At 40.7% G+C, this 27,483-nt stretch overlaps 2 protein-coding genes across 6 annotated transcripts in view; both read right to left on the bottom strand.

Annotated features, from left to right (window-relative positions):
* Nucleotides 1-17,641, bottom strand: part of LOC110839987 (uncharacterized) — a 29,605-nt gene extending 11,964 nt beyond the window's left edge. For all 4 annotated transcript variants that reach the window (XM_087353819.1, XM_087353820.1, XM_087353832.1 and 1 more), the window contains exon 1: nucleotides 17,508-17,641. The gene's annotated coding sequence lies outside the window, so the exon portion shown is untranslated. The remainder of the gene's footprint in view (nucleotides 1-17,507) is intronic.
* A 3,206-nt stretch (nucleotides 17,642-20,847) lies between these two features.
* Nucleotides 20,848-27,250, bottom strand: Sbp2 (SECIS-binding protein 2). 2 transcript variants are annotated; one of them, XM_022084660.2, is made up of 6 exons: nucleotides 25,707-27,249; nucleotides 23,901-24,604; nucleotides 23,438-23,658; nucleotides 22,686-22,840; nucleotides 22,300-22,380; nucleotides 20,848-21,963 (listed from the first exon to the last, which is right to left on the bottom strand). In XM_022084660.2, exons 1-6 carry the CDS (start codon nucleotides 26,970-26,972, stop codon nucleotides 21,802-21,804), a joined length of 2,589 nt encoding a protein of 862 aa, XP_021940352.2. In that variant the 5' UTR covers nucleotides 26,973-27,249; the 3' UTR covers nucleotides 20,848-21,801. The 2 variants fall into 2 exon arrangements, with proteins under 2 accessions (XP_021940352.2, XP_021940353.2); XM_022084661.2 differs by lacking the exon at nucleotides 20,848-21,963 and adding an exon at nucleotides 21,970-22,108 and having other exon boundaries at nucleotides 25,707-27,250.
* Between the last annotated feature and the right edge of the window lie 233 nt (nucleotides 27,251-27,483).

The following is a 27,483-nucleotide window of genomic DNA, read 5'->3' as shown; positions in this document are numbered from 1 at the left end:
TTTTTAATTCAAAGTCAGGATATCCCGGCAGGACTGAGACTTTCGTACGCTGCATATCACCCGAAGCTTGCCTGGGTATATAATACGAAATACTTCATCTCAAAGCCAAGTGAAGTCAGAACTGGTTTCATCCCAATAAAGGATGAAATAAGATGAGAAAATTAATTCTGAAGAGGACTTCTCCCTGACGCTTTTAAGAGCATCCAAGCTCTCTGAATGTTGCTATAGTAACCAAGTCCAAATTAGAAAGCAGCTGCCTTAACCTTGTTTGTTGTCCGTTTACTTTGCATACTTATCGTCTTAATTGCCTGATTACTCACAAGGGACAGTGACCCCAAGTGAAGAGATTACTGCATTGGGAATATATTAGAACGTTTCTGGCAACACAATTCTTCCTGACGTTACAAATTGGTTTCTCTGTTTTCCATTTATACAGATGTATGCAAATGAAGAAAGTCCAAAGGGGGGGGGGGGAGAGGGAGAGAGAGAGAGAGAGAGAGAGAGAGAGAGAGAGAGAGAGAGAGAATATTTCTGTTGGTACATTCAGACAATTTTCAGCGAAACACGACGTTCAGTTGTCTGAACCATGTGAACTGGGCATGCAAAGGAACAAACCAGTGACCTCGACGTGGGACCCTACCAGTAACAAAGACTTCCACTTAGCGCCTTGTCAGTGTTAGGGGAAAGTGTGTCTCGTCCTTGCTTCATCTGTTCCACTCAGCTTCACATAGTTTCATTATATATATTTACATTACAAACAGCAGACGGCTTCTGGTTTAAGTGGGAAACTGACAGTTCTATGAGCATCTGTCAGGGGCAATACAGTTGGGATGCTGGTCTGAAAATAAACTAACCCCCTCGTCAAAAGAACTTTCCTAGAAATAAAAGCATTCCCTTGCCAAAAGAAAAAAAAATTAAGCACCGTATTTCCGGCATCATAGCCCATAACACACAAAAAAAGATACAATCAAGACATACTCCGTCCCTATTCTTATCTACTTAAAATCAAACATCTCATCTGATTCTACGCTGATCAACAAATCACTGCAACTGAAACAGCGTACTCAAATCACCGAATTAACCAAAGCCCTCCACTGGGCCAACAAAATCCAGTCTCCTTCAACTCCTATCTCCCATAGATCCCGCCTGAGATTATCCTCCCATCTACGTCTAGGTCTCGCCAGCGGTCTCTTCTCCTCAGGCTTCCCAACCAGTACCCGGTGCACACCTCTTGTCCCATCCATGCGCGCTACATGCCCAGCCAATCTCATTCTTCTCGACTTAATCACCCTGACAATATTGGGGGAGGAGTACAGATTTTTAAGTTTTCTCCACGCCCTATCGTCTTCCCTCTTAGGCCCAAATATCCTCCTCAAACACCCAATTCTCAAACACCTGCAATCTGTGTTCCTCCCTCTGAGTGAGAGACGCAAAAACGCGGGAGAAAAATTACTAGTTAGCTTGAGAGAATATGCAGAAGTTGGTAGTCTGTTACGTTATTTCGTAACTTGATAATCTCCGGTCATCGAACACCCATCAATCAGAAACAGCCCAAGGCCTCGGGGGCGAGACAAGACTAGAGCCGGTTGCAAGACCTCAATATAATCCCTGACGTAATATCGGCCTCGTCGGCTTCGTCACGCACGAAACTTCCTTTTCTGCCGACTTAAAAAGGATTCGCCGACAAATCCCGAAAAATACCGTCCAACTCGGCTGGGATACCGCGATCTGGACGCTGTTGTATGGCGCGTGATGGGGGGATTGGACTTAACTGGCTCAGACTGACCTCCTTCTGTTTTTGCGACCCAGATGAGTCTTCTCAGGTGTGACAGTCGCGTTTAACCGGATGGCCTCGTTCGAACAACCGTCAGCCATGTTGCCGCGTCTCTCACTTCCGGTCCATTTTGCTCCATTTTCCGACCACACGTAAGACAAATAATTACCCATGCCTACCGCTGTCCGTGATAAGTCGAAGATGGCGATCTCCATGATGACGAAGGCAGCAAGCACCTCCGAAACGTCGGTCAGTTTCTACCAGACTACACGGTACTCGGTAATAAAATGATTTCAAGCGCTGGAGATCACAGACCGATATTAATTAAAATAATATCGTAAACCCTGAAGGGAAAATACAACTGGCATGACCTCGGCGTAGACGGAAGTCTATCTTGAAATGTGATAAGAAGTTACCGAATGGATTCAGATGGCTCAGGACAGTGTCTGGTGGTTTGTTTTGTGAACATGGTAATGAACCTTAGCTTTTTCAATAACAGACAAGGAATTTCTTGAACAGATAAGCGACTATCATGAAAATACTCTCAACCATGGAGTTGAACACGTTACAACACGTCACATTAAAAGGGACATGACAGAGCGTCATTTTTTTTTACAGCAATGGAGCAAAAGTACAGGAAACAGGGGTGACAGAAGGTCGTCAATTATATTTCCCCTTACGAAACCATCAAGTGGACAGTCCACAGTCTGACACCGCCGTTGACCAGAGACCGCTTCAGTATTATCTTTTTTTCTCAGAAGGTTTATCCTTTCGTTAGTTTCTGACCTTAATTTCATATCACTCCATGCATGCCACATATTCGGCCCATCTTACACCAATTTATTTAACCCACACGTACCAGCTGCTTTAACAATCAATAATCAATTGTGTACTTACGGGATTCGTATGATTCTCACTGTAAACAGCGATCAGAACCTTAAACAGCGTTAATTAGTTGATCTTTGTAATGGTTCAGTGTAGTGTTTTCTTCGCGGTACGGACTGAATTCTTAAGTTTCATTTGAAAGAGCTTCGGCTCCAAAGGTTAATTAGCGTTTTAGTCGTATTATTTCCTTAAACAAGGTTAACCAGTTGATCTTTGTAATGGTGAAGTGTAGTGTTTTCTTCGCGGTACGGACTGAATTCTTTAATACTCTTTTTAAATGTGACCAGTTGATCATTTGCAATGGTGAAGTGTAGTGTTTTCTTCGCGGTACGGACTGAATTCTTTAATACTCTTTTTAAATGTGACCAGTTGATCTTTGTAATGGTGAAGTGTAGTGTTTTCTTCGCGGTACGGACTGAATTCTTAAATACTCTTTTTAAATGTGACCAGTTGATCTTTGTAATGGTGAAGTGTAGTGTTTTCTTTGCGGTACGGACTGAATTCTTAAATGTTATTTAGACGAGCTTCGGCTACGAAGCATTAACACATACCTAACTTTTGGAGGGAAAATTTACCTCGTCTGTCACTGATCGCGTGTTATATAAATTTACGAAATTTCTTGCAACTTCAGTCAGCGAAGGCGTCGTATTTTAGAAAATGTGAGTTCCACCCTGTAACGCCTTTAAACGGCCGCTTGGCACAGCTTTTGTTAACAGCCGGTCTTTATTTGGGATGGTGATATTAGGTAAAGCTGGTAGTAGCCACCCACGTCTGCAAGAAGCAGCTTCGTAGTGGCTGTTTTGGAAGAACAAAGTTTCCCACTTTCAGACATCCGCCTGAACCCACAATTTTTTCACAACCAATGAGCTAATCTTATGCTACACCTCCCATACTAATTTTACGACCTCAGTGATTATTCCTGTCTTGCTTTATCAACTACAGACGTTTAATAATCATAATTATGAATGAACGACTGTGACACACGTGGACGAATATCAAATGAAGTCCCTGCGGACGTCAGTAAGTCGATGATGGTCTTTATCGATGTTCACTGGTCTCCACGCTTCATCAGTCCTGAAGATAGAGGCAGTATGTTCCTCCGAAACGTTGCTATCGACCAAGTTCACACAGCTGTGGGGTCAGTGGACCGATATAATCATTTTCTGCGGTAAAAATCACTAAACACATTTCTGTTTACGTTCTCGGATGCCACGAACAGAGGCGTACTCCATGGAGCTCGTTGTTACGATGGCCCCCCAAGATAGTGGGCAGACTGGTCACGCACTGTCGGAGCTAACACAAGAATTTTTTGTTTGTTTTCTCTTTCAACTTCTTCCAAGCACGATGACCTCCTAGCATATTTTCAAAATTAAACGCGTTTGTTAGTACGGCGACTACAGAGGAAAGAAGAATGAATTAACACGTGCCCTTGAGGGAGCCATCGACTGTTATCTGTGTCCGTATATTTGTATGTAGTGAGTTTTAAATTGAGCGCGCGCGCGCGCGCGCATTACATACGCGCAACGGCGATAATAGATGCTTGAACAACGCTTTCGATGACGCATACTTAACAGGCGCTGTTATATTATACTAACCAGTTATTTCCTCCAAAATAAATGAGTTTTGTTTAAATACTGTACAAGGCACAAGTATATATTTTACGAAAACCCCCACAAAAATTGTAGATGAACACTTTTACCAAAACACGACGAAATGTACAAGACTTTGGGACCTGTCGCTCAGTAGCAAAGAGAAAACTCATTGTCTTTATAGAACCCGAATGTTCATTACCGTGATCACAACAGCCCGTCACCAATCCCTATTACGCGCCAGATAAATGCAACCCACAGCATTTTTTCTCTAAAATTCCATTTATTTATTTTTTCAGTCCAATCTGCGTTTTCTGAAAGTCATCGATATCGAATTTCATCTAAATCTGTTCCGTCATTTGACCGATGTTAGTTCTGGACAGAAGAACGGTGTGACCAAAAACTAATAGACGATTTTCTAAATTGAGATTTGAGGTTCTGAAGGCGGTGAAGTCAAAATCGACAATTTTCGAATTTGTATTTCAAGACGCACGTAAACAATCACGAATTTTGAGTACGTAAAAAAAAGACTCGCTCGTATTTGAAAGTGGGCCAAGCAACTCGTCTTAAGTCAGCGATGGTGAAGCATCAGATCCACAAGGTCTGTCTCTTACATCAGATATGACGTACAGTCCCAAGGGAAAGGCGAGAAGTCATCGCTTTCGTGAGAACCCTTTCACATCTGCCAAATGGATTTCACTTTCCACAAAGCGGGATGACGCACCGACCACCTTGAAACCGCCCTTTCACCCCGTCACTGTTAACATCGAAAAGGGCGTGTCCTATCAGCATTCTTGCCACGCGTTTGGAAGGTACTCGATTCGATTTCTCAGACTGAAAATTCTCTTAGTACCAGCGTTCTCCGCGTATCAAACTGTATTCACGTGACACGTCTCGATTCTGTTCTATCGATTATGTCTCTACGTTTCGTCGGCAGATGGCAGCGTCCAGTTAAAAAAAAAACAGTTTCTAAACATCTTCTAACGACTGCATTCTAAAACATTGTTTAACGCCTTGAAGCCCAGTGGTAACTATATGTACCACCTGCTTTTTTCAATCAGAACATCTGCATTTTTTAAAAAAAAATATATCTCTCAGGTTTAATTTGCCAGAAAAACGAAAACTGGTCTCTGTTAAATCGGCTGTGACATTGTTTGAGACGTCACAAATTTTTAGAGTAGATAATATTGCTGAATCAACTTCAAGGATTATGACCGACTCCATTAAAAATGTGCATTGTTTTATTACGTCTTCCAACATCACGTTTCATTGTTAACGGGCAATTAATATGTATTTGGAATAATCTCATTCAAAATTTCCATTTACGACTGATTACACGGAACGTTTACGTAGAGTCTAAACAATCACGTTTACCAAGAACTTGCAGCTCATTGTCACACAAAAGATCTCAAGTCGTCTTTGGAATGTTTGTACAGACTGAATTCACTGGGAAACTTGCTGAATAAATAACCCTGCAAGACCTAATATTTACCTAAACTTCATACTGCGGTCTTCAGGGCGAGTAAAGTCGTGTGCTCTTGAAGGCGGTTATAAACGATTCAAATAAATACGATGACTCAATCTTCGGGACAGATGACGATCATAACCACAATGTGTCACAAATTAGACGACCGCAGTCTGGATTCTTGAAGCCATCAACATTTCAAGTGTTCAATCTACCCAAATACCAACTAAAAGTTGTTTCAAAACTTTGGGGGGGGGGGGTGCTTTGTTCCATTTGAAGAACCTGGCACGAAAGAGGACAAGGTAATGTATAGAGACGTATGTTACATTTCTTGGAACAGACGCCATCTTGATTGGATTCAGAAAACAAGCGAGCGACATCTGCGCAGTCGCAAAGAATCTTAAGAAGCCGACACTCGAACGAGTCGCTCGTCTCTTGCTGTAAATCACATTGTTCTTGGTTACCGACAAGTTTTTAGGTTAAAGTTCAATATCGAGGAAATGTCTTATCCGGCGCACATAAAATGTATTATTTCTAACAATTTAGCAAGAGATTTTCACCTGCAATAAACGAACATCAAGGTATAAATATAAATTAAGTATGAAAAACTGCAAATAACTCACTTAAAAAATGGGTACGCTCCTTCAGGATGGAGTACCTACAACTTTCTACTTCCCACCGTAGAGCACAATAACAATTTTTGAACTCAATACCTCGAGTAAATTATAAAATGCGTTTATAATGTTCGGTGGTTCAGATTACATATCATCGAATGACTGATGTACTACAAACTATATGGAAGGCGGTGGTCGTGGCCTAATTTAAGATTCTACTACTACTACCACTGTCTTTGCCCTGAGGATGGCAACAAAAAAACGAGGCATAATTTTTCGTTAATTCCGTTGGAAGAAATCTTCCGTCTTTTTTCCGAAACGTCGGTAATAACTTTTCGTCATTCTGACAGGTCAAATCGTCGTCATGTCTGTACTATTATTACGTGTGACGACCTTTGCAACTGGTAACGGTTTCCAGGTAACGGGATGCGGATGTTTACCTGCACAAAACTCGTCTCCTTCCAAACAGCTTCTTCGTTGCAGGTGTCTGAATGAACAGCCTGGGTTAAAAGGCCGCCATAAGTAACTATTAATATTAACACGCCAATCGATTATACAGGATTGAACACTTTAAAATTTTAAAAAAAAAATCTTGAAAATTTCAATTTTGTTTTTCATTTCGTAAAAAACTTTCAAAATTGGCTACAAATCACACAAATTCCAGAATTTTTAAGATTTAGAATACGCAGCCTTCATAGGCACAGCTCAAAATGCATACTATGGGAGATGGTCGAAAGGGATTCGACAGGTTTCGTCGCAGAAACTTTGCCTCGTCAGGTGCACATGAACTTGTCCGCGTTCGAAGCGCCTCTCGCAATGGGAAGAGACAACAGTGACGATCACGGCCTACTTAAAACGCCTGAAAAGTAGTCTGTCCCCTTGTCATAATGTGGGCTGTGTGATTCTCAAGTTTCAGAGTCAGCAACCTGACAACAATTAAAAGCAAACATTTTTCTCTCGTGAAAACTCCGGTTTCTCCCAAACAAAAGAAAGCTGTTTGCATATTGTTAAGGTTCGTTTCGTGAAGTTTAAACACGCATTGTTGTGCATATATTTCCGTCAGAGCAAACATCTGTCACAAAGTAAAGAAAACTTTTAACATTTCAGAGCTGAAAACTTAAAAAGATACCATCGAATCGCGTGAATTGTGTGCACAGCCCACAAGGACCACTAGTTTGCAACTCGAACCATTTCTTTTCATAAATATAAAATAAATAAATAAAACAAATAATTAATCTGTTACCAAATTGAGCAAATGATAATGTCAAACCAAAGAGTAATCATTTTACATTCTTAATATTCGTTAATCGACCTTTTCAACACTTACAAAGTTCATTTTCCGCACATTCTATTTAATAACGCCTTATCAACTACAGATGTGAAAAAAGTTACATGATTATGTACGATGAACGGATAAGAAAGCTACCAGCCGAAGTATCACTCGAGACATTTACTTGTCTCCCTGACGATGGAGGCAGTAAACACCTCCGAAACATCGGTCAATTCCTACAATACTACACGGGGCAACATCCCAGAAGGCATTCATCTTGTTTTCAACGTTATAATTCTCGCCAGGGTCCAATTGACACTTCTTAAGGATCCAATTCATGTTATCGATAGTACGTGCGTATTTCAAATCCGACGTTAAACAATGCGGAGGAATGTGAAGATCTTGGGACCGCCTTCAGCTGTCACGAAAGAAGGAAATTCTCCTAAAATCGAGAGAGTCTCTCTCTCTCTCTCTCTCTCTCTCACGAGGATTCTGGAATGTGAAAACACGAGCTCAGGATTGGATGACGAAATCGAAATGCGTATTTGGAGCCGGAAGACACGCGGTCCACAACAAAGACCGACTCTCAGAAAAATCTTGTCGGTCAAATTTCGGCGAGCAGCGAACCGACAGACAAGAACTCCCCCCCCCCCCCAAAAAAAAAAAAAAAAAAATTCCTTCCCTTGTTCAAAGACCTCGCTCATGTGATACGAAGGTTTCGCCCGTTCCAGACACGCCGCGGAGCTATTCTCGGCAAGGAGACTAGCGGCTTCTTTATCTCCGGGTGGTGTCAGATAGACTAACGTAAAAGGGTCCAGAGGAGGCTGGGCCAGACACAATGAACAGTGTTGCCAGCTCAACGACATATGTTAGAAGGGTGGTCGATTACTTCCGTCAAGTTGGCGTTACACAGACAGGGATTAGTAAGGAGATATTTACAACACGTGAATGTCTTACTTCGACCTAAAAGAATTCAAAGGTCGTAGACAGTGACCGACAAACCCACTGTTACCAACATGCTATCCCTAAATGTGTTTCTCAGTTGAATTCCGGATACAATTGTGATTATAAATAGATCACCATCATGTAACACACAGGATTATCTTTGTCTTACGAAATCTGTGGTTCTCGTGGCGGCAAATTTCAACCCCGAAGGTGGAGACAGTGTTTCCTCCGAAATGTCATCATCTACAACGATAAAACCTATAATAACACCGTCATAGTCTCTGGGATGTTGCAGTTAGGAGTTTCGTAGAAACTAACCAACGTTTCAGAGGTACCTGCTGCCTCCATTATCATCAATGTCACAAACTGAGCGCAAAAATGTGGATGCTGGTTTGGGGAGGGTCCCGGCCAAAAGGGGGAGGGGGGAATAATATGATCAGTGAACAATGAACTATAAATTACAGGAGAGGACAAGGTCGTTCTCTCCTGGATTTTCCCTGGATGGGTTGAGGAAAATTCGAAAGCCTGAAATTTCACGAAAATCCACGAACACGGTTGCTGCACGAGGACAGGGTGACGCCAGGTTAACGCGCCCAAAAACCGAACGTTGTACAACCCAGAATACGTAAACAAGGAATGGAAACTTTATAAATGTTTACTGTAGCACCGGACAAAACATACGGAAACCTTGAGATTTTTGAAACGCCCTCTCTTTCATGGGACCGAACAGTCACAAGGTCGTGTCCGATCCAGCTTGAGGCATTGTTTACGCGCCACAAACGGGTGTTCCTCAACCAGTGGACCACACACCTGCACGGCTCAATTTACGCCCGTCCACAAATTCAAAATCACTTTCACGTCATGTTAATCCACGACAACAGGAAATTTTACTGATTTATTAGCTATGGACGTTACATTTCTCGATTTCTTTCAGTGTCTAGACCCGTGTTTTTGTTTTTTAAAGTCTATGACTCATTTTTATAATTCCGAAAATTTGGACACACTGGGGGGGGGGGTCTCGGGGATGTGAAATAAACACCCCTCCTTACCAGGTCGCACAAGGAGAGAAAATTTCTAAGGAAAACTAAACTTATGAAGCCGTTTGAATATAAAAAAATCCCATGCGGAATGATAATATTACGGAAATAACAAAAAGTTCAATGCGTTACACAAAAAAATATATTATTATTTCACAAACAGAAGTAGGTATCTTATAAAAAATATTTATTTAATGATGGTGGCCTTGTCCCCAATAGAAGTATAAACGTTTTACATCCACCCAGAACGTAAAAAAAAGTAATATATTTTTGTAGTGAAATAAAATAGGTCGACGCAAGCGAATATCGGACCAGTTCTTTTCAAACCCTAGCGTATTCACGATTAGATTACTATCTATTCTACGATGTAACGTATAACCTGTGTAGCTGAATCAGCGTCTTTATTTAACATTAGAATTAGTCAGCGAATCGCATTTCCGAACAGAACGTGTGTTCTCCGGCCTACTTAATCTCACAGCTTCTGTAAAACATGCATACAGAGGTCATGTTGGCAGCACTGAAACCGCTGGTCCAGTTTATTCCAGCTCAATCATATTTGTGAAAGTTGCATACATTAATCGGGAAAGTTGAACACACAAAGTGTTTCAAACACGAAATGCAAATGTGACTAGTTCAGTCAGTAAAGCGACTTCCGGCGAGCAAGAGGTCAGGGGTTCGATTTCGAGAATGGACGTACATCGTTTCGCCACCATTTCCAAGACAGATACGAGTTTTCGTAACCTAGACATTTCACGTTTTCAAAGTGTGTACTTAGCATCTGAGCCAAAGCTCGTCTGAATAACATTTAAGAATTCAGTCCGTACTGCGAAGAAAACACAGAACTTCACCATTGCAAAGATCAACTGGTTAACCTTGGTTAAGGAAATAATACGACTAAAACGCTAATTAACCTTTGGAGCCGAAGCTCTTTCAAACGAAACTTAAGAACCCAGTCCGTACCGCGAAGAAAACACTACACTTCACCATTACAAAGATCAACTGGTTAACCTTGTTTAAGGAAATAATACGACTAAAACGCTAATTAACCCTTTGGAGCCGAAGCTCTTTCAAATGAAACTTAAGAATTCGGCCCGTACCGCGAAGAAAACACAGCACCTCACCATTACAAAGATCAACTGGTTAACCTTGTTTAAGGAAATAATACGACTAAAACGCTAATTAACCTTTGGAGCCGAAGCTCTTTCAAATGAAACTTACGAATTCAGTCCGTACCGCGAAGAAAACACAGCACCTCACCATTACAAAGATCAACTGGTTAACCTTGTTTAAGGAAATAATACGACTAAAACGCTAATTAACCTTTGGAGCCGAAGCTCTTTCAAATGAAACTTACGAATTCAGTCCGTACCGCGAAGAAAACACAGCACCTCACCATTACAAAGATCAACTGGTTAACCTTGTTTAAGGAAATAATACGACTAAAACGCTAATTAACCTTTGGAGCCGAAGCTCTTTCAAATGAAACTTACGAATTCAGTCCGTACCGCGAAGAAAACACAGCACCTCACCATTACAAAGATCAACTGGTTAACCTTGTTTAAGGAAATAATACGACTAAAACGCTAATTAACCTTTGGAGCCGAAGCTCTTTCAAATGAAACTTAAGAATTCGGCCCGTACCGCGAAGAAAACACAGCACCTCACCATTACAAAGATCAACTGGTTAACCTTGTTTAAGGAAATAATACGACTAAAACGCTAATTAACCTTTGGAGCCGAAGCTCTTTCAAATGAAACTTACGAATTCAGTCCGTACCGCGAAGAAAACACAGCACCTCACCATTACAAAGATCAACTGGTTAACCTTGTTTAAGGAAATAATACGACTAAAACGCTAATTAACCTTTGGAGCCGAAGCTCTTTCAAATGAAACTTACGAATTCAGTCCGTACCGCGAAGAAAACACAGCACCTCACCATTACAAAGATCAACTGGTTAACCTTGTTTAAGGAAATAATACGACTAAAACGCTAATTAACCTTTGGAGCCGAAGCTCTTTCAAATGAAACTTAAGAATTCGGCCCGTACCGCGAAGAAAACACAGCACCTCACCATTACAAAGATCAACTGGTTAACCTTGTTTAAGGAAATAATACGACTAAAACGCTAATTAACCTTTGGAGCCGAAGCTCTTTCAAATGAAACTTACGAATTCAGTCCGTACCGCGAAGAAAACACAGCACCTCACCATTACAAAGATCAACTGGTTAACCTTGTTTAAGGAAATAATACGACTAAAACGCTAATTAACCTTTGGAGCCGAAGCTCTTTCAAACGAAACTTAAGAACCCAGTCCGTACCGCGAAGAAAACACTACACTTCACCATTACAAAGATCAACTGGTTAACCTTGTTTAAGGAAATAATACGACTAAAACGCTAATTAACCCTTTGGAGCCGAAGCTCTTTCAAATGAAACTTAAGAATTCGGCCCGTACCGCGAAGAAAACACAACACTCCACCATTACAAAGATCAACTGGTTAACGCTGTTTAAGGAAACTACAAATCACACAAAATCATTAAACCTACGATGAGGGCAAAATTCAGAATTGTGAATGAAAAAGTAGGTCGTTCATATAATTACCACTGGGTTTAAGGGTTTAATTTGGTTGCGACTGCAATCAAACTGGCAAAGAACGCGATCTTCAGATTACCTCAGCGGAAGAAGAAAGAATGGACTCAGCGGGAAAAAGAAACTCGACATGCTTTACTGAACTGATAACACAAAAATCCGTATCGTAAACAACAAGGATTCTGCTGTTTCAGCAACTCCATCAGAGCCAACTAATAATTACATGCACCACTTGATTCAACAATCAGCAAGTCTGCGTTTTGTTTTTATGTGTTTCGTATGATTCTCAGTGCAAACAGCGATTATTTCCTTAAACAGCGTTAACCAGTTGATCTTTGTAATGGTGAAGTGTGGTGTTTACTTCGCGGTACGGCCTGAATCTATAAATATTATTTAGACTTGTTTTTTCTTCAAAGGTTTAATCAGAAATACAAGAACACGTGTCACATTCGAAAACTGTTCTTTATTAGTGAAATAACGCAATAAGAAAACTATAAAATGAAACGTGAATCGACTAGAACCCGGTCCGAAAATAAATCTTAGGCTCAAGTCAAAATCCAACCGGCCCCGACTTCTTGAGAAATCCATGGAAAATTCCACGTCTTTTACGTAACTCCAAAGTTTATTACTGTGCTCACAAGGGCTCGCCACTGGTACGTATCCTTCTCCCCCTTCATTTTAACACAGATATTTTGGTCCCATTTACGACCGGGAATGCCAAGAAACATTTTTCTATCAAGTTATTCTATTGCATTTCTCATCACTCTACTTCGTGTTACATGCCCTACCAATCCCATTCTCCTTGATCTCACCGCTGCCATTGCGTGAAGAGTAGAAATTATGGACACCCTCACTGGACATTCCCCCCCCCCCCCCCGCATTTGGTCACTTTCCCCTCGCAGAAGTTAAACTATTCCTCCCAGTTCCCTGCTGTCAAAATTAGAGCTCCTGCCTCAGGGCGGGACAATCAGGTAAAATTATAGTAACTTAAGCCTATAATTTAATATCTCTCCGTTTATAGATAACAGTCATGACGAAAAAATGTTGAGCTGTGTTGCACAAGAAATATTCCCCGAATATAACGACATAAAAGGAGGGTGGGGGAAAAACAGTTTAGTGTTTAACTTTCTCACTGGTGATTTATATCAGAAACACGCCAGATAAAATCCAGTTCATCGGAAACAAGTCTGAAGATGGTAATTGTCGAAAGAAATAAGTTAAATTCTCTTCCGCGTTACGACAATGACTGATTTTCCAGAAGTATTTAAAATAGTTATATAAGCAGTCGTATGTTTGGAAAACTACGAAAGGAATTTCACAAAAAAAAAAAACTTACAAAAATTAGAGTGTTTGTTCGGCTCTGTATTCCACAGAGCATTACAATTCAGTACAACAAGCCTACGTGTGTTATCCGTTCACATGAATCGTCGACACTAACGGTCGCTCTTTACAGCTTCCGCGCACACAGAATGAACGTAAACACGACAGAAAATTAGTAGAACGGTAAATCGTGGCAGGAACAAACCTCCTTCTCCACTGTGGTAAAAGTTTACACGGCAAAATCCGATCGGTGAACAAATAAGATCCATGTATTAAAAACTCTATTTCTGAGCAACACACACACAATATTAAAATTTGCAACATTAAATATTCAATAATACGAATAAGAAACAAATGGTAACTTTCACACTGGAAAGATTTGCATCAACAACAATGAACATCAATGACAATGACGTATATGAAGTCGTATTGAATGAGTTAACTTTTGTACATACATTGTTACGATGACAATCATATTAAAAGCACAACAGATCGTAAATCAGAAATGACATTTCCTTGTACTTCGTAGTTTTTATATTAAAATGCATAAGAAACGTGAACAACAATAGTACAAGAACAAAAGTCTCGCTCAAGGTAAAATACAGTACATTACATCCCATCAAGTAAGACCATAATAAAATGTTCTGCCAGGCCTTGTATGGCCACAGGAAGAAATCCGAACAGGACTGTACATAAACTAAAATTAGCAGTGACTCATACAAACTAATTTCCCGTAAAACTCGTAAGTGAACCGCTTTTGTGTCTCAATGCGAATGAACAAAGAGTTACGCGAAGTGATCTCCAAGGTTATTCGACAAAAACTTACTATAAGAAAGAAAATGAAATCAGACGTACGTACGTCAAACTACGACAACCCTTAAGGGCCTAATGAGAATAAACTTCGTGGTGAAGACCTCATGTCTGTTCGTAATCCGAATTAATTCTGAAACCCAGTTCGTAGACACCAAGTGGATATATTTTTTTTATAATAATCGGTCCGAAGGAGTCCAGTACCATGTGTGGGCTTTGAAAATGACTTGGTACCCACACGACGTGACAACCCAGAAGACGACCTCAGACACGTTCTCCTGTGTCTTGGCACCGCGCCTCGCTTTTGGTTACGAATGACCGGTCATCTTCACGCATCGACGGCCTTCACTCCCTGGGAAATGGTCAACTAATTCCCGTCAGCAAGAGACGCTACTAGCCCGGGGCAAGTCTACCTTCCTGCACCAATTCCAGAACCAAGAAACGAAATCATGAGCATTTAGTCCGTTATCAACCGATTAACGCCTTTTTTAAGTAGATAATCACAGAATGCTGAGTTATCAGGTGGTAAAAACAGTTACCACTGTTTTAAACGATAGAAATTATCGTATTTATCAGACACACACGGTTTTGTGCGCGAACACTATTCCACAATTATTCAATTCAATTCAATTCTTTAATATTTGTGTATGACGCAATACTTAACAGACGTTGGACGCTAATAATTTGGCGTGGCTCTATTGCGCATGACCGCCACACTTTCTCCTCTACATTGTCCAACAATCAGTTTATTACGGTCTTCAGAGCTGTAATTGTTGCTTGCGGACAATACCCATACAGACAGGCTCACTGTGGATCCACGACAATGCACTGGATACAACATAAACTGATCACTGTCCCAGATGAAGATGTTTCCGACATAAATATTTATTATTCTGGTATACTATCACGATTGGAGGTCGAACACGGTACCTCCACAATATGAACGAGGAGTGTCAGATTCTCAACAGCGAAAATGTTTCATGACGAAAAGGAAACAGTTTTTAAGTCAATAATCGATCACGTTTGCAACTGCGTTAACAATTGGCAACCTTTCCTACGTTAAATTTTATTCGATCCATTACTTAGTAGCAACGTTTGTCATTTGTTTTTAACATGGTAACTTAAGACGCAGTTTTTCACTGTGGTGAAAAAAAACCAGTTTAGTTGTATTAGTCTTTAATTATTCACAGAAGCTCTAAATGTTCCTACACGAGTTAACTCGTTCAGAGGACGGAAACAGTGAAACTGGCTAAACATTTCACGACTTGTAAATTGAAAACTGAATGAAACTGTTGACAATTGTGAATTAAATCAACATTTACTGGGAAAGGGATTTATATTTGGGAGGTACTGAGTTCAAACATCGAGAGGGACTCAAATGCTGACCAAAGTTTCTCGTGGGTTTCCTCAGTCAATGATAAAAAAAAACGAGCCACGATCACTGTTTTTGAATCATACTGCAACGGTGACACAGCGCGCCATCTTTGAGCCCATCTGTTCAGTGAACGTATTTTTAAGGGTCCAAGCTGGTCTTGAAGTCCGTGTTCATACTGTTCAAACATAACGGTAATATCAGCTTTCACCAATGCCACGCATGGCCGTTTCGCGGATACGGAACTCAACATTCTACGTTAAAACGAAATGTAATCCGAAGAAGCGAACAGAACTAGCATTAGAAATCCGCTTTTACGTAATTGGCCCTATGATGGCGAAGCATAAATAATATACAAGAATTCAGTCCGTACCGCGAAGAAAACACAAGGCTTCACAGTTACAAAATCAACTCGTCACATCTAAAAATATTTAAGAATTCAGTCCGTACCGCGAAGAAAACACAGCACTTCACCGTTACAAAATCAACTGATCGCGTCTAAAAATATTCAAGAATTCAGTCCGTACCGCGAAGAAAACACAAGGAACGGGAATATATCGAAAATGATGGCGCAAAGGCCTTCTTAAAAAAAGATGACTGACCGTCAGCTTGTCAAGACATTCTCCGTCTTTTTATGGAACTCCATCTTCCTAGGTGAGATTTCAGGTTCTCACAGGCGACAAGTATGAACCAGCCATGAACCGCGCCTTCACGAGTCATCATCTACTTATTACGCCACGATGCACTCTCATGTTTCTGACAAGGAAGACGGCAACAGGGTGGAGAATATTGGAATGACGCAAGTAGATAAGATTTAAAATCCGTCCGCGGACAGCATAACGAGTCATCTGTACTTAATATTACCTTTTTTTAAAAAAAAAAAAAAGTGTCTCCTTACGTTTGGTATTCATTATAACCGCCCGATCTGTATCAAAACAAAAATAATTCTATAATTTTTCACAAAGTACTTCAATAACAAACGTAATTACAATCTGGTTTTCGAGCTGATTCAATCGTATGGTGTTAAGATGACGTTTTACGACACTCCAGACGCACATATAAACACACCCATTCTCAGTTACCATTTGCTACAGCACAGAATCAACAATAATGAAACATAACAGATGCAATTGTTAAGGAACTTCAAGGAAAGTCGACCAAGATTAACCGTTAACTTGTCTGATTTTTAAATTCCTCGTATTTCCATTGTAATGTATCGTGTATCACGCAAGATACGCCAACAGTTAGATTCAACTTTTGACACACGGCAGAACACATTTCTTTCACATAATTCAAACACCACAGCCGAAAAGAATCGCGAGTTAACCCAAGCGTGTTAACGTTCAACATACCTGAAGGACCGTGACTTAACATCACAGTCGATTACACACAGACTAACGAGTTGACATAGAAACAACGGAATCCATGACTTAACAGATGCCACTTCGAAAAAAACTGGACATAACATTTGATGGAAAACACCAACCGAACATCGGAATGTGGTTAAAGACCAAGATTCTTGCTGACAGAGAGCAAAGTTGCTCCTATTGTAACAAAAGTGATGGTGTTCCCCGTGACGAACATTTGGATATATTTAAACACAACATCAAACCCGAGACTGTAAACACTGTCAATTGAAATGCGTTATGACGGCGTGCACAAATATTCAGGTCGATGCGATTACAAAATGGTTATGAACAGGATTTTTTTAACACTTCGGTAATTGTTAAACGTGTGAAAACAACTTTTTAAAGTTGGGCCTATCCCCCCGCAAGGCAGTTGGTATACACACTGCCACACTCACTATTCTCGAGATACGAGACAGGAACTTACCTGTTGCTCTCAGGCGTGACCGCGTTCCTTAAAGTTCACAGACCACAACGCCAACCTCTCGTCACCACGGTACGCTTAACACTACACCAGCAAAACGCAGACTGGCTGCAGTCCCACAGCCTGATGTGCCCGCTTGGTGGGGGAGACTGCATTTCTCTACCCCACCCAGCTTCTCGCAACTGCATCATTCTTGTCCTGCAGAAGCGTCTAGAAGTGGTTTGGACACAAACAGTTGTGATAACACGAATAAAGGTCTGCATATTTACACTCCTTTATCAACTAGCAGTAGTTTTCTTCTTTGTTGAACGACGTTTTCTATTCTATTCTGGTTATATTGTTTACATACGACGTAGTCGTGAGATTCCAAGTGAAATTTCATTACCATCAGGTGAAGTGTTCAGGAATTAGCCCTCCGCAACCAGAACATAAATAAAAAAAATCCCGAAGCTCGTGTGAGTAACATTTAAGAATCCAGTCCGTACCGCGAAGAAAACACAAGGCTTCACCATTACAAAGATCAACTGGTTAACGCTGTTTAAGGAAATAATACGACTAAAACGCTAATTAACCTTTGGAGCCGAAGCTCTTTCAAATGAAACTTAAGAATTCAGTCCGTACCGCGAAGAAAACACTACACTTCACCATTGCAAAGATCAACTGGTTAACGCTGTTTAAGGAAATAATACGACTAAAACGCTAATTAACCTTTGGATCCAAAGCTCTTTCAAATGAAACTTAAGAATCCAGTCCGTACCGCGAAGAAAACACAACACTTCACCATTACAAAGATCAACTGGTTAACGCTGTTTAAGGAAATAATACGACTAAAACGCTAATTAACCTTTGGATCCAAAGCTCCTTCAAATGAAACTTAAGAATCCAGTCCGTACCGCGAAGAAAACACTACACTTCACCATTACGAAGATCAACTGGTTAACCTTGTTTAAGGAAATAATACGACTAAAACGCTAATTAACCTTTGGAGCCGAAGCTCTTTCAAATGAAACTTAAGAATTCAGTCCGTACCGCGAAGAAAACACAAGGCTTCACCATTACAAATATCAACTGGTTAACGCAGTTTAAGGAAATAATACGACTAAAACGCTAATTAACCTTTGGAGCCGAAGCTCTTTCAAATGAAACTTAAGAATTCGGGCCGTACCGCGAAGAAAACACTACACTTCACCATTGCAAAGATCAACTGGTTAACGCTGTTTAAGGAAATAATACGACTAAAACGCTAATTAACCTTTGGAGCCGAAGCTCTTTCAAATGAAACTTAAGAATTCAGTCCGTACCGCGAAGAAAACACTACACTTCACCATTACAAAGATCAACTCGTTAACGCTGTTTAAGGAAATAATCGCTGGTTACAGCGAGAATCAAGCAAAACCCATGAATATAAAATGCAGAGTTACTGACTGTTAAAGCACGTGGTACATATAATTACCACTGGACTTTTTTTTAAAGTGTTAGAATTGTGTTGTTGAGTGTGCGCACAGGTGCTACAGAACCTATGAGCGGTAACAATGGATGGTCAGTCAGGCTTGTCGGTGACCCTGCAGTGCGAATTCAGTGGTCAGCGTTCTTAGTGTGTCCTTAAATTCGGGGGTGGGGATGGAACAGTTGAATTCTGGGGAAAATTTCTCGTGTCCAAGTTTTCTTGTTAAAAAACAGCATACATTTTAATTTTGTTGGGAGGAATCTGGTTTGATAAATGGACTTTTTGCCCCCGCAGGTCCGCGAGTCACTGGCTGGAAACCGCCCACCTGTGTCGCTATCAAGTAACGTGACTTTTCGATGCAGAATTTCACCAAAAAAAAAGCCGATCACTTTCTACATCCTCAGGAAGTACTGCATAATGTGAGATGAAAAGTAGGATTCAAGAGAACCCTCTAATGAGACAGATGGAATGGAATTTCTCCATTTCTTAGTCACACTGACGTGGCACCACGGAAGGCAAACAAATACAGTTTCGAAAACACGACGAACAGCTGACACTAAGGTGTTAACGCGGTCGAGTGGTAGGTGACTGCAAATGAAATGGAGAGAATTTGAAAGGAAGCGGTAGTGAAGGCCCTATCATGTTTCTCGAGAGACTGGCGAACTTCGTGAAGTAGAGACGCCTAGCTGTTTAAGAAATTCCCCGCAGTCCATGGAAATCGAATTTCGTTTCTAAAGAGATTGAGTAAAAGTACAAATACTTGTCACGACAGCTGGCCTGAAGGTCGGAAACTGAACCCGTGATCAGGATATGAAGCAAGAATCCTAACCACTGTACTGTGATGACTACTGACGTTATACAGCGTGACAGAGCGAATTGTCCTTGGAGCCAATGTTTAGCCCTTTGAAGCCGAAGCTCGTCTAAATTTTATTTGAGAATTCAGTCCGTACCGCGAAGAAAACACTACACTTCACCATTGCAAAGATCAACTGGTTAACCTTGTTTAAGGAAATAATACGACTAAAACGCTAATTAACCTTTGGAGCCGAAGCTCTTTCAAATGAAACTTAAGAATCCAGTCCGTACCGCGAAGTAAACACTGCACTTCACCGTTACAAATATCAACTGGTTAACGCTGTTTAAGAAGTTAATCGCTGTTTATCGTGAGAATCGTACGAAATACAGAACTACACTCTGTGGGCAAAATGTGGAATTACTAATTGCTTTTAAGCGTCTCGTCAGTCCGGTCAGCGACAACTTTGGAGACCCCTGCTTTACAGCGATGGAGGGCAGTGGATGTAGGTCATCTCGCCCGAGGAGGGTGCGCCCTGCTTCGAACCCGAAGTAGGGCGCCAATGTTTGTTTAACCGCTGCGAGCTTCATTACACTTCTCACTATCTCTGTTACGTTCTAGGCGTTTACCATTCCTATAATTTATTCGGCTCTGATGTGCCATCGGTACATTAATAATCACGATTTTTTGTGCAATTTACAAATGCATAAATGAACGTATAATAGTAAGGTCATGCCTGTCCATGGGCCCACATTTCATATCTGAAACTATTCAAAGAATTGGTGGCAGACACTCGTGAAGATGGTTCCATAAAAGAACTCTTCTCCATGAATGCCTTGCAGTCTTGTAGATGGTTCCGGACATTAGAGGAGCATATACTTATCCCCATCGTCAGAATAAAATTTAAACCTCGAAAGCGGAGGCAGTATATTCCTCCAAAATACTGGCAGCCATCTACAAGACTATCGCATCATAACCCGGAAAAAACACAATTGACATTTTTACTGAATTCAAGACTTCACATATCATTGTAAAATGCTCACCTAAAAGCCTGGATAAATTCAAAACCGAGTCTGAACGTGTTACGAAACTGACACACAACGGTCGTAAAAAATAATATATTCTGAATTCCATCACATACAAAATTAATTTTATACAAGAATGTAACAGAAAAGTTTGTGGGCGATATTCAGTCGTGCCACACGACCGTCAGGTACAGCTGTCGATACTTACAATTCCACTTTACAGGCGTACCACCTAGTCGCCAGAACACACTCACTGTTGAGGCACGTGATGTTTCTGATCACATGACATAACCTACAACGCGTCACACTAGCACACCATTAAAACCAGCGTTTCGTAAGGACGACGTCTTGCGCTTGCGCAGGACTCCGCCATTAGTTAGCTTTTTGGTTAGTCCACTTCGTAAACCGGTAGTATTGGTATTTAAATACTCCATTCCTGTTTGATAATTACCGGTCGTGAAGCCTGTGGGGAAGAGACATCTGGGGAGACGTAGATGGGAGGATAATCTCAGGCGGGATCCATGGGAGATAGGAGTTGAAGGAGACTGGATTTTGTTGACCCAGGACAGGGTCCGGTGGAGGGCTTTGGTTAATTCGGTGATGAACCTTCGGGTTCCCTAAGCCATCTAGTTAGTTTTATTCCTGTATGATAAAGGTTAATACGAGATGCCACAAAATATTCTTAGGATTACATTGCGGCATGAACATAACCTTACAATCTTAGAATGGTGATAAAGATTGGGGTATGGATTCAAAAGGGAATACATTTATTTAATGAGCAAATAAAAAGTTCATTTGATACAGCAATAATAATAAATTTAAAGTGGGAGGCAAAGGAAACAAAAAATCCAAATAAAACAAAGCAAAATCCATACAAAATATAGCTGTAACAAAAATAAAAAATATGTTCTGAACACAACTTGTTTACATGAAAGAAAAACCGAATACGACGCATTTATTATTTCCACATCGCATAATTATGCAAGTACCCATCAAGAGGTGCGACGACGATACGTAACTCACCGTACACAATCAGAGTTCTGTTTCCTGATTCGCTGTATGTTCAATGGCAGAAATAAAAACAGACGAGCTGTCCCCCGAAGAGTTTCCTGTCAGTTTCGACAACATCGACGCAATCACCTGATCGGTCACGCTTGCATTCTCGTCTATATCGCTGACCGCACCAACAGTAGGCTGCATGGAAAAATATTGCTGTTCAGAATAGTTCACGTTAATCAGGAAAAAATTTGTGAACAATTTTTGGACATCTGTCCTCGCGTGGGACTTCCAAACTTCCCACTGACCCTTTCGACTCGAAGCATTATCAGAGCAATGAACCCTGGCAAGAAACACAAAATGCCACGCCACAATTAAATACGCTTACATTAATTAAATACTGTAATTTAATTACATCATGAACATCTATAGGGGAGACTTAAGCCTGGTATAATAAGGGTAATACCACTGTAAAAGCATTGCCTACAAACAGCGGTACGGTAGTTCTCCGGCTAAGAGTAGCGGTGTTCTTACCGCCGTTAACGTGAGCCGAGTTTGCTCCTTGTAGTGTCTCCGTGCTTCCGTCAGATGCTCCATCACATTCTTAAAGTTTTCCTGCAAATAAAATATGTCATTCAGGTTTCATGCAGCAGTACAGGTTAACCAACTACAACCATATTTCATAAATGGTTTACCACGAAACCATTATCAACCTCCAGATTTTAACCGGTGCCAGATTAAACGAGAGAATGGTTATGTAGTTAAGTGGAAAGCGTCGGCGTCAAGATGACTGTGGACAGTCCACACATTCACCAGGAAGTACTGAGAAAATCCATGAAAAACATCAGTAAGAATAGCTAGTCAAAATCAGAGTCAAATGAGCTACGACTCTGCTACCTCGCTCGATTTAAAACACATACCTCCGAACCTTCGTAACTACAGATGCCGACGGAGCTGACCCCAACTTTCCTGAAAGTCACAAAGCCCAGTTCTCTGCGAGATAAGGCAAACAGGCAAGGCACTCCTTGGGCCGTGGAGTCTTCTTTCAGTTGAGCTATGGTGTCGTCAATTCCTCCTGAAAATGTCAATGCACAACTTTTATTCACGGAGAAACAGTAATTAACCACCTGATCTTTGTAATGATGAAATGTCATGTTTTCCTTTGAGGTAGGGACTAAATTCTTAAGTTACTATTTTGATGAGCTTTGGCTTTGAAGTTTTAAGACCCCTCAAGATGAAAGACCCCCACTTAATGGTACCTGCACCTTGTCAGGGTGGTGGGGCTTGAGTACCTCAGTGACCCCAAGAGCAACTGGTAGGGCCTCCCTAGCCAGATTGGTAGAGGGGGAGAGGTCAGACTAAGAAAGGTACCCTGGTCCTCCAGGTTTGGGGTTGGTCGCAAGGCTAACAACCTTGGACCGTAAAAAGGAAGATGTTTCGAAACCTCGATCAAAGCCTCGGACAGACAGACCTGACAGAGGACCGAATGGAAGAGGAGAATTGAGGAGGCCATCGACCGAATACGGACTGGAGAGCCATAGAAGAAGAAGATGAAAGACAAGTACTATGATCTCATGTTTTCATGGCAACTAAGTATGATTAATTCTTCTCAAGCACCGGACGTGACCAGTAGCCCGAGAAAAATTCGAAAACACAAATTCTTTGACGGCACCTTTGACTTTGGCAACTTCAAGATCAGGAGCTACTACGATCAGTTTCAATCTCTTGAGCTGCAGGTGCTTCTTAGCTTCTCGAAATCCCAGCACGTATCTGCGCTTGGCAAATGCTTTCACGGGATCACGATGGTATTGACGATCTTGAAACTTCACAATGTCCTTGAGCAGTAGTTTGACGGCACTGTTGAGTGGGACGGTTAAAGAGTTATCACAGTACCTGTGCAAAGAAAGAGGCACACGTGAAACAGTCACAGTAATTACAAGAGGTGCCAAATTAAGGAACAGATGTAAAAAAACTTCTTACAGAAAATTATCTTCTCCAAGCATCCCGACGTCCAAACACGACAGAGTCATCATGTTAACAAAGCCAATCACGGACAAGCCCATTAAAATTTACTGTTCAACACGTGAAGAAATATATAAAGGATAACACGTAACGACAAAAAAATTTCTACTCACTCTCTAAATCTGCGACTGTGGACAAAAAATCTCTGAATCACATCTGTGCAGCCATGTTTTGGTGATTCAGGAAGGACCACAGTACAGTCATCCTCCTGGATTCCAGTCGTCTTTATCGCCTCTTGAGCATTTTCAGGTACATGTGATATATTTTGTAAAAGTATTTTGGCTTTATCATCTGTACTTAAACTCAACTTCTCCTGTACGTGCTGTGTTAAATCTAAGATTTCTGTAATATTCATATCGCCCGCCTTCTTAACATTACCACCGCCTGCTACTTCCTCAAATACGTCAGTTCCTGTCACACATAAATCCACGCTCTCTTTTGTTTTTGACGGTGCTCTGTCTGGTGCAGTTCGCTTTACCCAGGAATCAGCTGTCATTTCATCATCACCGTTAACAACAGCGATGCCGTCAACTTGTTCCTGTGAAGACTCAGGCTGTACGTTCACATCCTGCGTTTGCTCTCGTGAAGCGCGTAGCTTCTGTCGTAATGCTCTTTCCTCGAGAATAGCATTTTTCAGAACAGTGACCTTCTTTTTCTTAGGCACCTCTTTCTTCTTGCCTCGTTTCCTCTCGGGGTTCGAAGCATCCAACTGGTTTCCTGAGTACCAAACTCTACTGTCGCCTTTCTGCACCCATCTGCCCACCTTCGACATGCCTCCCTTCTCGCCTTGTCCCCTATTACATCTTGAGGGCTGAGTCTGTAAGAAAGAACCTAACTTTAGCTTCTAGAAGTCTTCAAGCTTTACAGCTGTTTCCATCTAATCTCGTCTCCTCTCTCAGGTAATAACACAAAGTTATGCTGTGTTTAAGAGGAACTTCTCTGCGTCTTAAAAGGTCTAGAAATTAAACTGTGACAAAGTGCTGACATCTATAGCCATGTGGCTGTGGAGGCAACTGTATTCTGATTGGTAGACGTATCTTACTAACAACCTTCAGCAGAAAACCGTCCCTCAAAAAAGACCAAGTGGCTCGGAACTATAAAAATCAGTACTATTCTCCTGTTTATTTAATCCTACTTGAAGTTTCCGATAGCCATGTTCTATAAATTGTGATAAAACCAGCCTACTCCAACACAGCGTCATCGCAAAGTACGGAATTGAAATTAAACTGAGATCAATTTAAAGTATTTAAGAATAAATTTAATTGATATGTGAAAAGTTTATAATAAAACATACCACGTCCACGCACACGACACTGTGACGAGTCTGAACAATTCTTATCAAGTTTACAAGGTCCTAAGAATTTCGCTACTAGTCTTCTACGCGTATTAACCTGATCAACGGAAGATGAATTAGCGGATATTAAAGTAAAACTTGATTTTTATACAAATATATATTGAAACTACAAAAATTTAATACCATTCTTATTGAAATTTGACCAACCTCTGAAGATCCTTCACTCATACATATTTCACAGTGATATTCACCCCCTCGCTTCAACAAACATGTGTTAGTATAAATAATATGGCATATTTATATATCAGTGCTGTCAGTATTTCATAGGATTAACAAACAATAAATTGCAAAGGATTTATGAGGCAGTAATCGTGGCCTAATTTAAGGCATAATCCTTAAATCTACCTGTGGGGACAAAAACAAAAATCCCTCAATTAGGATGTCCAGTCTCTGAGCCAAAATTTAAACCTCGGACCTCCTGAAAATGAAGCAATGTGTTAAACGCTTGACTGTAATGTTCAGTCATGTGGTTTGTAACTAAATCCCAATGGGTACAAGAATAGAAAATAAATACCAAGATGTGACACAGATGATGTTAACATAGGCACATTAAGAATACACTAACCTTAATCAAGTTCATAAGATCAATCTGGATTGGGTCCTTCCTCTTTCTATTTCTTGAAGACATGCTACTTGCTGGTAAAATGGCTTCCTGTTCTGTATTTGAAGATTGATCACAGTAACTGTTATTACTTCCCAAATTACTTAGTTCCACTTGTACTTCATCTGTACGGCTTCCTTCTTGGTCGTCACCTCGAACTCCAGATGAAAGATCCTCATTTAACTTAATTCTTGGCTTCCTCGATTCTTCCACTGTTGGAAATTCCATCTCATTAATAGCTGGTGCTTCAGTATGATTGGTGAAAAATGGAACTTTCTTGGCATTCCTGTTCACTAACACTCCCAACATCTCTTGACTGACCAATCTCACCCTCTGTCCCTTTGGTGCAACCATTCTTCTCCTCGTTTCTTCTTCCTGGACTCGTTTCTTCTCCTCCTTCCACGCTTTCTTTCTCTGATTTGAAGAAGTGTTACTACTCCTACCAACTGTGATCTCTTGTTCTTTTGACTGAGACATTGGTAAATTCTTTCCCTTCTCCAAATGTTCAAATGTCAATTTCACATTGCTACTTGATGCAACATCATAAAACACTTTGGATGTTCCCGCAGTAGCTGAATGATTACCACACATCTGTTCTTCTTTAAAGGCAACTCCATTAATATCACAGTTAGCATTGTTGTCCATTTCATTTATATGGTAATGAGTACCAGAAGAAACTTGTGGCTTCCTTGATGCACTGGTATGAAACTTATATGTATTTTTAGCAAAATTCTTCTCAATTTCCACTGTTGCAGCTGAGCCATGGAACTGCTCTTTATCAAGAGAACTGCACTCTGTAGTCTTACATGAATAATCAGAGGCATGAAGTGGTCCTATAAACACACTACTGTCTTCAATTTCTTTTACTTTACTTCCTACTTTAACATCTTTTCCTAATAAATGTTGATCATTACAAACCAAAATTTCCAGTTTTGATTCATGTCCACGTTGGTGGAATGGGATTAACTTGGTTAAGTCTGGCCATGAAGTCTTGTCACTACTGTTTATCGAAGTGAGCGAAAATTGTTCTGATTCTGAATCGATTGAATTCTCCTTTTTATTTGGAACTTGTCCACGTAATTTAACGTATCGCGGGGAACAATTTATATTTACCTCAAACTCGTCCGCTGAAGCAGCACATGCAAAGCTATTTCTTGCTGAATGCCCAAATTTACCTTTGTGAAAATGAGATACGTTCTCTGAGGATACACTGGTTTTTGACACTTTCATGCTGCAATTTTCAACTGAACTATAAACTGACAATTTATATTAACTAAATGACGCCTCCATCGCAGTACCGAGACCACGAAATGTTCTTTGTTAACCTGTCTTCCTGAATTCCGATAAACAACACACGTCACAAATAAGACAAAAATATATAATATATCTTAGCAAACGCTACTGCTCCTGTTAGTCCACGAATCAGTACACATCAAAGAACATAAAAATTCAATCCAAACATCGGTCACAGAAGCCGAGACTGAATTCTTCTTCTTCTTCCTTTTCAAGGTTTGGGTACTAATTTCCCCATTACGAAGCAAAGACCTAGATTCTCTTCGCTTTTTTTAGTAATTTAATTCTCACCTGGCTGTGCAGGCACATTTCGGTGGTCTCCAAGCCTGCACAGTTTTCTGTTAAGGGACCTTCCCTTAGATGGGTTAATTTTTCTATACCTAAGAGTCCCATCTGAACCGTGTTTTCTTCCCTAGAAAAATCGCCTTCAATACGGCTAATGAATCCG

The sequence above is a fragment of the Zootermopsis nevadensis genome, unplaced genomic scaffold (assembly GCF_977971745.1).
Source record: "Zootermopsis nevadensis isolate Lab colony 2312 unplaced genomic scaffold, Znev_1.0 Znev_ptg000002l, whole genome shotgun sequence".
Classification (NCBI taxonomy): Eukaryota; Metazoa; Arthropoda; class Insecta; order Blattodea; family Termopsidae; genus Zootermopsis; species Zootermopsis nevadensis.
The sequence above is the reverse complement of the archived record's forward strand: the minus strand, read 5'-3'. Positions and strand labels throughout refer to the sequence as shown.